Raw genomic sequence first — 12,882 nt, 5'->3', positions numbered from 1 at the left:
AGGAAAATTGCTTGAACCCCGGAAGCGGAGGGTGCAGTAAGCCGAGATCACACCACTGCACTCCAGCCCGGGCAACACAGCGAGACTCCGTCTCAAAAAGAAAAGAAAAAAGAAAAAAAGGCGCAAAGGCTCCGTTCAGTCCTTAGATCCCACGATACAAACTTTCCTCTCCCGTCCCAGCCCAGTGTGGCGGGAACACTCTGGAAGTGACGGCAGTCTCTGCGGCAGTCTTCTGTCGGAAGTGACGTCGCTATCCCAGAATCCTTAGAGAAGGAGAAGCGCGTTCTTGCGTCGTAGTCCAAGTACAGCGTGGAGGGGTTAGGGAACGTGTTCTCATTCGCTGCGGGACGGCTAGCACGTTTGTGCTTTGCCCGCCGCGGCTTAGGGGACATTTTGGGGCCGCGTAGTCGGTGTTTTTGAACTGAGTCCACAGCTCGTGGCGGGCCGTGCGGCGCCCTGACCCGGCCTCACCATGTTGGTGCTATTTGAAACGTCTGTGGGCTACGCCATCTTTAAGGTAGGTGGGAGAGCGAGCCGTTAAAGGGGGAAGGCGGGTGCTGGACAGACGAGGAGAGGAAAAGACTTAAGCACAGAACTACTCAGGGTAGCGTGGGTGCCTGTTATGGCCCGGGCTCTGGGAGGAGGGAGAAGGCCTTTACACCTGAGAGCCCTGTTACGGGTAACACGTGGCCCCGCCGTTTGGGGAGACTCGTTCTGCGTTAAAGGATTTTATTTCCTCCGGTTGAAGAGGTGGGCAGGAGGCGTGTTAGAATTTAACAGTATAGTTATAGGGAATTCGGATTTTCTTCTAGATGTTTTGAGGAATGATCAAAAGTTGTTTTTTTTTTTTTTTTTTGAGATGGAGTTTCGCTCTTGTAGCTCATGCTGGAGTGCAGTGGCGCAACCGTGGCTCACAGCAACCTCCGTCTCCCGGGTTCAAGCGATTCTCCTGCCTTAGCCTCCCGAGTAGCTGGGATTACAGGCATCCACCACCACGCCTGGCTAGTTGCTTTGTTTGTTTGTTTGTCTGTCTTTTAGTAGAGACGGGGTTTCACCATGTTGGCCAGGCTGGTCTTGAACTCCTGACCTCAAGTGATCCAACTGCCTCGGCCTCCCAAAGTGCTGGGGTTACAGGCGTGAGCCACCGTGCTCTGCCAATCGAAAGGATTTAGGCAAAGGAATGACCTGCTAATTTGTCTTAATACGGTTACTCTGCTATGTGGAGATTAGACTCGAGGAGGTAAGAAAGGCAGCAAGAATACTTTTGCGTTCATTTAGACAAGATGAAATTGCCTGGTATGGAGAAAAACAAATATCGATAGAAATTTTGAAGGTAGAACAGAAAGGATTGGCTGATAGATTGAATGTGGAGTTTTGGTTTAAATAAGATGTTAAGAAAGTTTCTTGCGGGGGAAGGACTAAAGATTTCCGGTTTGGGCTGTGCAAAGCTTGCAATGTCTATTAGACCTGATAATGCAGTTGTGTAGATCGGGCAGTTCAGTATTTCACATTTGAAGCTTAGGGGAAACAATCTGGGCTGGTGATGTCAATTTGAGATTTGGTTGTTTTCATGGGGAGAGTTTGACAAGTTCGTCAGCACTGAAATGGTTGGACGGTAAGACATTGGTATCGCAAGATGCTGTTGAGATGTCAGTAAGAATGAGTGAGATTGCCTTTTCTTGTGCCGTGCACTCTTCTGAGCTCTGCGAATATAGCAAGGAAAAATAAAGTTTTATGTATATTCTACATATATATGTGTTGGTAGAAAGCAAAAAACGCTAGATAAAAATAAATGCAATACAATTTTAGCTGTGAACCAAAAAAAACCATTTGTGGTGTGGATGCAGGTCTGGATGGATGCGGAGTTCTCCATGTTTCGCTTCTGACATTTGAAAATACGCAGTTTGCATTTGATACGTCAAATACTTATTTTTAAGAAAACCAATAAAATCATTAAAACCGAAAAGGCAGTTTTGCTTGTTTTTACCTTAATTGGAGTTATCTGTAATTGCAGTGTTAGTAGTTTTAAGGATTGTAAAGTTCCTTAGTCCCCTTTAGAGCTACGAAACATGTCAATTTTACTTTTCTCCAGCTTTTTGGAATCTTATCTAAAATCTCATGTAGAGTTCTGCATAGCTCCAAATTCTCTTAGCCAATGTGGTCTGTCAGTGTCTGTCGACGAATTTCACTGTTAATTGATACAATATGCTGTCCTGAACCGAATGTTAAGAGGAGCAACTGTGCACAGTGCACTGGTGGTCTCCCGTGGTAGGAAGGAATTGGCTTATCAATGGTCCGCCTAAAATTTTTTTTTTTTAGAGACAAAGTCTCCCTATGTTGCTTAGGCTGGTCTCAAACTCCTGGCCTCAAGGTGTTGGGATTACAGGCATGAGGTACAGTGTTCTGCCCACTTCCGTATTTAGAGCGATTTGAAAAGAAAACACTTCAAAAATTTATTGTTCATTAACAGGGTTATATATGTGTATATGTATTAATATAAAGACATTATGTAAAGCAACTTTTGTGATTAATTCTAGGATATTATAAAAATTCAACCTGTGGCCGAGGGCAGTGGCTCACACCTGTAATCCCAGCTACTCGGAAGGCTGAGGCAGGAGAATCGGTTGAACCTGGGAGGCAGAGGTTGCAGTGAGCTGAGGTCGCACCACTGCACTGCAGCCTGGGCGACAAGGCAAGACTCCGTCTCAAAAAAAAAAAAAAGTACTCCTGTGCCCTTGTGTCACGTGGCACACAGCATAAGATTTTAGTCTTGCTCATACCAGATTTTCTTCAGCTGCTCTTCGTGTGGTAGCCATTAGTACGTATAACTATTTCACATGAGATGTAAGTGATAGGACTGAGGAAGTGAATTTTAACTTATTTGAATTTTAATGGTTATATTGTACAGTGTAGCTGTGTAGCATAGCATTTTGTGTCACTTTGTTTTCTCAAGGTTTGGAGAAAGATTTTTGATGTATATACCAAATGTCTGTATAAAACCTAGGCGCTGAGCAGTGTATTTTTTCTAAATTTATTGGGGGTACTTTACATACTGTATAACTTGCCTGTAGGTTTTAGTTGCAATCCAGTTTTATAGTACACTTTGTTGCATAAAGTTATGCCCATTTTCAAGTTAGTCCTGCTCTAGACAACCACTGATCAGCTTTCTTTGCATAATTTTTTCTAGAAGTTTCATGTAAATGGAGTAGTATTTTAGTCTTTTATGTTTGGCTTTTTTCACTTAGCATAGTGCTTCTAAAGCTAACCCAAGAGCTTTTTCACTCTTGTTGCGTGTATGGATTTGTTTCTTTTTGAGCCATGCACATTTTAAACTAATTATCAGTTTTATCCTGTATTCAAACAAGTTTCATAAAACATTACTTGCTCATATTGTCTGGGGAAGTAAAAGTTAGCATCACATATTTACACAAAATATAGAGGTTGGGTGCAGTGGCTCATGCCTGTCACCCTAACACTTTGGGAGGTGAGGCAAGAGGATTGTTTGAGCCCAGGAGTTGCAGACCAGCCTGGGCAACATGGCGGGAAAAAAATTAGCTGGGCATAGTGGTGCTTGCCTGTAGTCCCAGCTACTGCAGGAGGCTGAGGTGGGAGGGAGGTCATGGCTGCAGTGAGCCGTGATTGGGCCTCTGCACTTTAGCCTGGGCAATAGAGTGAGACCTCATCTCAAAAAAAAAAAAAAAAAACCAAAACAAAACGAAAACCACACAAAGTCTCAAGCAATCAATTAAAAGTGAAAATTAGGAGGCTGTGTATGGTGGCTCATACCTGTAATCCCAATACTTTGGAAGGCTGAGGTGGGCAGATTATGAGATCAGGAGTTTGAGACCAGCCTGGACAACATAGTGAAACACTGTCTCTACTAAAAATACAAAAAATAGCCAGGCATGGTGGCACGCGTCTGTAGTCCCAGCTGAGGCGGGAGGATCACTTGAACCAGGGAGGTGGAGGTTGCGGTGAGAAGACTGTGCCTCTGCACTCCAGCCTGGGTGACAGGACGAGACACTGTCTCAAAAAAAAAAAGTGATTAAAATTATTAATTCCATACAGCCTCACCAATATTCTGTGTCAACTGCCCAAGTATTGGATAGGATGGGATTAATCCTAAAGTGCACAACCCCCATATTTAATCCTAAAATTGGGAAGTCTTAAAATTGATGACAGGTCAATTGGGAGTGTAAAAGAATAGCATAAGCTGGGTGCGGTGGCTCACGCCTGTAATCCCAGCACTTTGGGAGGCCGAGGCGGGAAGATTGCCAGACCTCAGGAGTTGGAGACCAGCCTGGGCAACAGGGTGAAACCCTGTCTCTACTAAAATACAAAATAAATAAATAAATAAATTAGCCAGGCATGGCAGCATGTGCCTGTAATCCCAGCTACTCGGGAGGCTGAGGCAGGAGAATCGCTTGAACCAGGGAAGTGGAGGTTGTAGTGAGCCGAGATCAAGCCACTGTGCTCCAGCCTAGCCGACAGAGCAAGACTCCGTCTCAAAAAAAAGAATAGCATATTATTTGGTGAAATATAGTATGCACAGATATTATGCATATATTTTTATTTAAAAACCAGCTGGGTCAGGCACCATGGTTCCTACCAGCACTTTGAGAGGCCAAGGCAAGAGGATCACTTGAGTCCAGAAGTCAGAGATCAGCCTGGGCAGTAAAGCAAGCCCCTGTCTCTACAAAAAGATTTTAAAAATAGCTAGGTGTGGCAGTGTGTGCCTTTAGTCCTAGCTACTTGGGAGGCCGAGGCAGAAGAATCGCTTGAGGCCAGGAGTTTGAGGCTGCAGTGACACAGGACCACACCGCTGCACTCCAGCCTGGACAACAAAGCGAGACCCTGTCTCTGGAAAAACAACACAGCTAGTAAATATAAAACTATACCTTGCTAATAAGCATTATTTATCAAGTCCATAATATAGCACATCTACACATTAACACGCAGTTCTAGTCTGCTTATGTATTTTCAGTAAAAGAAACAAAATTGCAAGTTGTGTAAAACTTAGATGAGTGTGACAAGATGATTTTAGGAATTTGTTCTGATGTATAAATTTAATCACATATGGTTGAATTAGATATGTTGGTAAAAATAACCCAAACTAGAAAAACTTAGTCACACAAAGCAGTAAAAAACGACAAAGCCTAGAGTTGGTATTAACAATTTATAAACTAATAGTTCTACCTTTGTATATCATGAAGCTGTAGAATTCAAAGACATCTCACCAAGCCTCATGACTATACTGAAAACATTGATTAAAATTTTTTGAAATTGTTCAGAGAATGCAGCTAACCATAACTGAAGTTCACTATTTTTAAGAGGATATGTATCAAATAGGGGATATGACTCATGAGGAAAATTCATATTTTTTCTAGCTGAAAAGCAAGTATATTTGAAGATAACATTTGGGTAACAAAATTGCCATATTTAAAACATACTGTCGGCCTGGTGCGGTGGCTAACGCCTGTAATCGCAGCACTTTGGGAGGCCAAGGCGGGCGGATCACGAGGTCAGGAGATCGAGACCATCCTGGCTAACATGGTGAAACCCCATCTCTACTAAAAATACAAAAACTTAGCCGGGTGTGGTGGCGGGCGCCTGTAGTCCCAGCTACTCGGGAGGCTGAGGCAGGAGAATGCCGTGAACCCGGGAGGCAGAGCTTGCAGTGAGCTGAGATCGTGCCAGTGCACTCCAGCTTGGGCGACCGAGGGAGACTCCGTCTCAATAAATAAATAAATAAAATAAAAGATACCATCACCATTCTTAAACTGAAGTTAAAATAACAAAGGAGATGTAATAAAATCAGGGCAATTCATGAGCACACAAAGGTTTTCAAAGACTATGTTATGACAGCCAAAACCATTACTACAACAAATAAAACCACTGTGTTCCCAACTATGCAACGACATCTTGAAGAAAACATTACTAATAGAGACAATCTAAATACGAAACTCAGAGATACTGCTACATTTTCTGTTTTACATTTGTCTCAAAATTTTTTTGTCTCAAATTTTTAATCATTTCTTTTCAGCCAGGGTAATTATAAATATTTGTATACAAAAATCCATTTTAAGTTTTATCATTTTAAGTTAAGATAGAAAAATTTCCATTTCTAAGTAGAAATAGTATGCAACTATTACCATCGCAATCTTTAGCATTGTTGTTACAATAATAGTAGCTTTAAAACGAGTCTTTATATTTTATAGATACAAACTGAAATATTAACAGGTAAAATTAAATGTCTAAGTCTTGCTTCAGAACAATACGAGGGGCCTGGGTGTGGTGGCTCACGCCTGTAATCCCAGCTCTTTGGGAAGCTGAGGTAGGTGGATCGTCTGATGTCAGTAATTCAAGACCAGCCTGGCCAACTTGGCGAAACACAGTCTCTACTAAAAATACAAAAACTAGTTGGGTGTTGTGGTGCACGCCTGTAATCCCAGCTATTCGGGAGGCTGAGGCAGGAGAATCGCTTGATCCCAGGAGGCAGGGTTGCAGTGAGCCAAGATTGCACCACTACACTCCAGTCTGGGTGACAGAGCTAGACCCCATCTCAAAAAAAAAAAAAAAGCATTTAATGTGATTCCTAAAAGTATGCATGAACATGCGTTGCACAGACATTCAAAGTCTTGGAGAATATATACCTGAATGTTGATGAGTATTTTGTTGATTACCCTACATTTAAAAAAATTTCACACATCTAGATGTGTCTCACAATTGGTGATACTTTTAGAGAAATCCACAATACTTTCATGTTAGGATGATCATAGCAGTAAATTATGAATATCTATTGAAAGTAGGCAATAAAAGGTTTTTTTTGTTTGTTTGAGATGGAGTTTTTTGCTCTCGTTGTCCAGGCTGGAGTGCAGTCACACAATCTCAGCTCACTGCAACTTCCGCCTCTGGGTTCAAGTAGTTCCCCTCCCTCAGCCTCCCGAGTAGCTGGGATTACAGGCATGTGCCAGCACGCCCAGCTAATTTTGTATTTTCTTTTTTTGTAGAGATGGGGTTTCTCCATGTTGATCAGGCTGGTCTCAGACTCCTGACCTCGGGTGATCTGCTTGCCTCCGCCTCCCAAAGTGCTGGGGTTACAGGTGTGAGCCAGTGCACCTGGCACAAATAAAAGGTTTTAATTATTACAGTACTTTATTGTAAAGGGATTAATGGCTCTTTTAAAAGAAAAGTTCTCAACCAGGTGCAGTGGTTTACGGCTATAATCCCAGCTACTCAGGAGGCTGAGGCCCTAGAATCTCATGAACCCAGAAGGTGAAGGTTGCAGTGAGCCAGGATTGCTCCACTGCACTCCAGGCTGGGCTACAGAGTGAGACTCCATCTCAAAAAAATAGAAAGAAAGGTTCCCTGCCCTACCCCCCTAGGACCTGTAGCTCCAGCTACAGTCCAAGGCTGGGGCAGGAATATCACTTGAGACCAGGTAGATCCTAGACTGTGAATAGCCACTGTACTGCATCTGACTGGACTAGATCTGAATTCCATTCAGCTGTTAAATGGGCAATTCGAACTAGTAATTTGACCAAAAATATATGCATGGTAAGAAAACTAGTTCATTATCTTAGTGAAAGAAATAGCTTCTACCACCCTCATTTTACATGTAAAATTGTACTTGAAGAATGCAGCTGTGTATGCCTAACCTGTACCATTTAAAGAAAACTAAACATTTTATTATAGGTTCTAAATGAGAAGAAACTTCAAGAGGTTGATAGTTTATGGAAAGAATTTGAAACTCCAGAGAAAGCAAACAAAATGTAAGTAATCTTGAAATCAGTAATTTAGCAGTTAACATTTAGAGCTTGTTTTATTTTTTACATTTTTTTCCTGATTTATATAATATTACATTCGTAGTTTTCTGTTTTGAAATCTGTTTCAGGAATAATTCTGGTATGAACCTAATTATTGCAAATGTTTTATTTGGAGTATAGGCCATCTCAATTAATTTAGAGGCAGTAGTCCCTCCCTTACCCACAGGGATTATCTTCCAGAAGACCCAATGGGTACTTTAAACCTCGGATAGTACCAAATGTGATTGCTGTCAGGAACACATTTGTCTTCATGTCTTCCATACACAAAGTAATACCTTTTTTATCTTAACAGTTACCACACACAGGGGTTGTAACCTGCTTTTTGAGGTGCAACAGCAAAACTAACATGAACTTTTTCCTTCATCACAATTTCATGGAAGATTCATTCTTAGTGTAGATCTTAAATCTTTGTTTTTTGTTTGTTTGTTTGTTTTTTGAGACAGAGTCTTGCACTGTCGCCCAGGCTGGAATGCAGTGGCGCGATCTCTGCTCACTGCAACCTCTGCCCCCTGGGTTCAAGCTATTCTTCTGCCTCAGCCCCCCAGGTAGTTGGGATTACAAGTGCTCACCACTACGCCCAGCTAATTTTGTGTTTTTAGTAGAGACAGAGTTTTGCCATGTTGGTCAGATGGGTCTCAAACTCCTGACCTCAGGTGATCCACCAGCCTTGGTCTCCCAAAGTGCTGGGATTACAGGCATGAGCCACCGCATCCGGCCTAAATCTTCGTATTTTTATGTGTATTTAAGGAACCACACTAGCATGTTCCCTTACCAGGTAAGAAAACCTTGCTTAAGATGACACTGTTGCTGGGCGCGGTGGCTCACATCTGTAATCCTAGTACTTTGGGAGGCCAAGGTGGGTGGATCATTTGAGGTCAGGAGCTCAAGACCAGCCTGGCCAACATGGTGAAACCCCATCTCTCCTAAAAATACAAAATTAGCCAGGCGTGGTGGCGCATGCCTGTAATCCCAGCTACTCGGAGGAAGCTGAGGCAGGAAAATCCCTTGAGCCTGGGAGGTGGAAGTTGCAGTGAGCCAAAATTGCGCCACTGTACTCCAGTCTGGGTGGCAGAGTGAGACCCTGTCTCAAAAAAAAAAAGATGATACTGTGTTTTAGGCAAATAGAAGACTAGTTTTCCTTCTTAAAGGGTTATATGCTTTGTTGGGTTAATCTGATTCGTTGTTGTCAATGATGTATTCTTGTTGGAACTGAATCTAAGTGATCTGACTTAATATTCGTCACTACCACTGAGACAACAATGAATCAACTATATGTTTCTTTCTGCATAAAATACTACCCTGAGGCCGGGCGTGATGGCTCACGCCTATAATCCCAGCATTTTGGGAGGCCAAGGCAGGCGAATCAGTTGAGCCCAGGAGTTCAGGACCAGCCTGGGCAACATAGGGATCTCTACCAAAAACAAAAATTAACCGTGTGTGATGGTGCACACTATAGTCCTAGCTACTTGGGAGACTGAGGCTGGAAGATCCTTTGAGCCCGGGAAGTCAGGGCTGTGGTGAGCTGTGATTGCACCATTGTATTCCAGCCTGGGTGACAGAGTGAAGGGAGACCCTGTCTCAAAAACATAAAGGGTAGGATGTAACAAGAATGAGATCTGACAATAAGTTATTTTTTTAATGGCATTTGTACAGGATAGACAAATGAATAGCATGAGATTCTTAAAAGGGACCCACATACTTTTTCTTGAATCAGTTCTATGCTGTATAATAAAGTTATCTCTGTACGGCTTTATGCAACAGGAGTTGATATTAAAGCTTCAACATCTTTACAGTTGGCCAAAGTTTCCTTCAAAGCCTACAACTTTCTTTTAATAATCCAAGCATTACTCGTCAAACATTTAGAAAAACTAGTAATTTTATGAAGAATATCTAACTTCACACCCTGACACACAATGATAGGCATGTTTTATTGGTGTGTGCTTTGGAAACAGTCAAGCACTTCTTTCCAAGTTATGTGGCTTTTGAATCAATGCACTGTCCCCCACCCCCAATAACATGTTTCTTCTCTTTTTTTTAATTCTAGAGTAAAGCTAAAACATTTTGAGAAATTTCAGGATACAGCAGAAGCATTAGCAGGTAAAGTAAAAAACTAGAAGCTTGCTTTTTTGAAAAAATTAAGTCTTAGCCACCTGCTTTTCTTGTTAAAAGGTTGTTTGCTTCAGTTGCCTGTGTTAACCTTATTCAATGTTGTCAATGATGCATTCTTACTGGAACTGAATTTAAGTGATCTGACTCATTCGTCACTACCACTGAGACAACATTGAGTTAGCTTTTTTCACCGTAGGGCTGGTTTTCCCCATGTGTGAGGAGAGGTGAGAAGTGGTTAAGTTGATCTCCCTGTGGAAACCAGCAACATAATGCTGAAGCACAATTCAGTAAAAGGTGTTCTACAAGGGACCAAGGTAACGTGGTCAAGTACACAGCTCTCTCCTCATTTTAATCCAAGGGTAGAGTTGTAATCTTGAGAGCAGCCAGGATTCGCAGTTGAAAAAATAATTTAAAAAGCTCTTCTTGGCTTACAGATTTTTAGTTCAAAAAAAGCATATCAATATTCAGATTTATCCAGAAACTGACAGAGGTGTTATTTTTAAAAGATTTAGAAGAATGGATGAATCATACTCTTCAACTAGATTTCATCATGGGACAACAGAGTGGTAGGGTTTATTTACTATAATTGACTGCGGTAGGTCTTACAGTTTTGGTTTTTTAAGTGTTGGGGAAAACAGGAAGAGCAGATATAAAGCCCAAATCATTGAATTTTCAATTGCCTAAATTCTCTATCACAAATCAGCCAACTGTTTGGCGGTGTAGTTTGAAAATGAAGGACTATGAGAAAGAATATGGCTTAAAGCTGGGCAAGAATATGACAGATGCAAAAAATTGTGTTAAATAACCACAGGAGAAAGGTACAGTTTTTGTTCCAAAATTGGGAATCCAACTAAACATTCTGGAATGTAACAGACCACCCTAACCTTGGCAGAGGGTAGACTGAAGGAAGACCCATAGGGCCAGTTTCTTTGTTTTTTGTTTTTTTTTTTGAGACGGAGTCTCGCTCTGTCACCCAGGCTGGAGTGCAGTGGCCAGATCCCAGCTCACTGCAAGCCCCGCCTCCCGGGTTTATGCCATTCTCCTGCCTCAGCCTCCCGAGTAGCTGGGACTACAGGCGCCCACCACCTCGCCCGGCTAGTTTTTTGTATTTTTTAGTAGAGACGGGGTTTCACTGTGTTAGCCAGGATGGTCTCGATCTCCTGACCTCGTGATCCTCCCGTCTCGGCCTCCCAAAGTGCTGGGATTGCAGGCTTGAGCCACCGCACCCGGCCTTGTTTTATAAACATAGTTCTCCGGCTGCTTCACCAACCCTTCAGTAATTAGAGTTATATACAGCCATAAAGAACAACTGTGGGCTGGGCGCGGTGGCTCAAGCCTGTAATCCCAGCACTTTGGGAGGCCGAGACGGGCGGATCACGAGGTCAGGAGATCGAGACCATCCTGGCTAACACAGTGAAACCCCGTCTCTACTAAAAAATACAAAAAACGAGCCAGGCGAGGTGGCGGGCGCCTGTAGTCCCAGCTACTTGGGAGGCTGAGGCAGGAGAATGGCATAAACCCGGGAGGCGGGGCTTGCAGTGAGCTGAGATCCAGCCACTGCACTCCAGCCTGGGCAACAGAGCAAGACTCCGTCTCAAAAAAAAAAAAAAAAAAGAACAACTGTGGTAATATTAACTGGGAGAATTTTTTAAAAGATAGCCTGTTCATCACAGCTTGTAAGTATGGGTAAAAATTTGGTAAAATTCCAAGCAGGATTGTGTTACCTGTATTCCAACTCTAGGGGGTGATGTTGACATAGACTGGGATATGAACAGTTCCTAGTGGAGATGTAGTGTGCTGCAGTCCTGATCTCAAGTAGTCTCTTCTGAATTCTTTTTTGCATATGATCTTTAATCTGCTTGGGATAGTTCTGGCCAGTCCTTATTAAACTGTATTAAATGGACAAGCCAAGCTTTTGCCCAAACAAGCAGGTGTTTACTATTAATACCTAATATATTGAGCACATACTGTCAAATTTATGTTTATGATTTCATAATTGTTATTTAATTCTTGAATCCTGTGAGGAAGATGACCATCATCTCTGTGTTACAGATGATGAAACTTGAAATTTGAGCAGTATTTCCAGATTCCTTTACCTAGCTTCTTTGTATTATTTAAAGTAATGTACAATAAGGCTAGGCACAGTGGCTCACGCCTGTAATCCCAGCACTTTGGGAGGCCGAGACAGGCGGATCACCTGAGGTCAGGAGTTCCAGATCAGCCTGGCCAACATGGTGAAACCTCGTCTCTACTAAAATTACAAAAATTAGCTAGGTGTGGTGGCAGACACCTATAGTCTCAGCTACTCGGGAGGCTGAGGCAGGAGAATCACTTGAACCTGGGAGGTGGAGGTAGCAGTGAGCCGAGATTGCACCACTGCCCTCTAGCCTGGGCAACAGAGCGAGACTCTGTCTGAAAAATAACGTAAAATTAAGTAATATACAGTAAATGGACAAAATGCCATAGTAGTTGAGAATTTAAAGTCAGACTCCCCCCTCCCCTCCCAATCTAAGCTCCATGAGGGCAGAGACTGTTCTGTACTGTCAAATTCCTATATAAGGTTTATAAATAAATACTTTGGGGAAAATGAATGAAAATAGTGAATTTTGTCAGGAGTGCTGTCATAGAAACATTTACAGTGCCTTTTCCTATCTGTTTTCACCAGAAAGTTAAATGAACATCAGCTAATTAAGAGAGCAGAATCCTTTTTTGAGAATTCACTTCTCACTGCCTGTTATGAGGCAGTTTTGACATGACAGAACTACAACTAAATGACTGTTAATGTCACAGTGTACATTTTAAACCTCATAGCCTTAGAGTTTGATGAGACCAGGTGCAGTGGCTAATGCCTGTAATCCCAACACTTTGAGGGGCTAAGATGGGCAGGAATTTGCGATCAGCCTGGGCAGTATAGTGAGACCCCCTCTCAAATTTTTTTTTTTTTTTT

At 42.4% G+C, this 12,882-nt stretch overlaps 1 protein-coding gene across 1 annotated transcript in view; it reads left to right on the top strand.

The window, feature by feature from the left end:
• Positions 1–246: 246 nt before the first annotated feature.
• The window catches only part of NOP58 (NOP58 ribonucleoprotein), a 46,356-nt gene continuing 33,720 nt past the window's right edge, over positions 247–12,882 (top strand). Inside the window, exons 1-3 of the mRNA XM_011950002.1 lie at positions 247–517; positions 7,696–7,772; positions 9,871–9,923. Coding sequence (XP_011805392.1) covers positions 473–517; positions 7,696–7,772; positions 9,871–9,923 — 175 coding nt within the window. The 5' untranslated portion in view covers positions 247–472. The remainder of the gene's footprint in view (positions 518–7,695; positions 7,773–9,870; positions 9,924–12,882) is intronic.

Source organism: Colobus angolensis, unplaced genomic scaffold, assembly GCF_000951035.1.
Source record: "Colobus angolensis palliatus isolate OR3802 unplaced genomic scaffold, Cang.pa_1.0 Scaffold30, whole genome shotgun sequence".
NCBI lineage: Eukaryota > Metazoa > Chordata > Mammalia > Primates > Cercopithecidae > Colobus > Colobus angolensis.
Note: the sequence above shows the minus strand (reverse complement) of the source record. Positions and strands in the feature narration are given on the sequence as shown.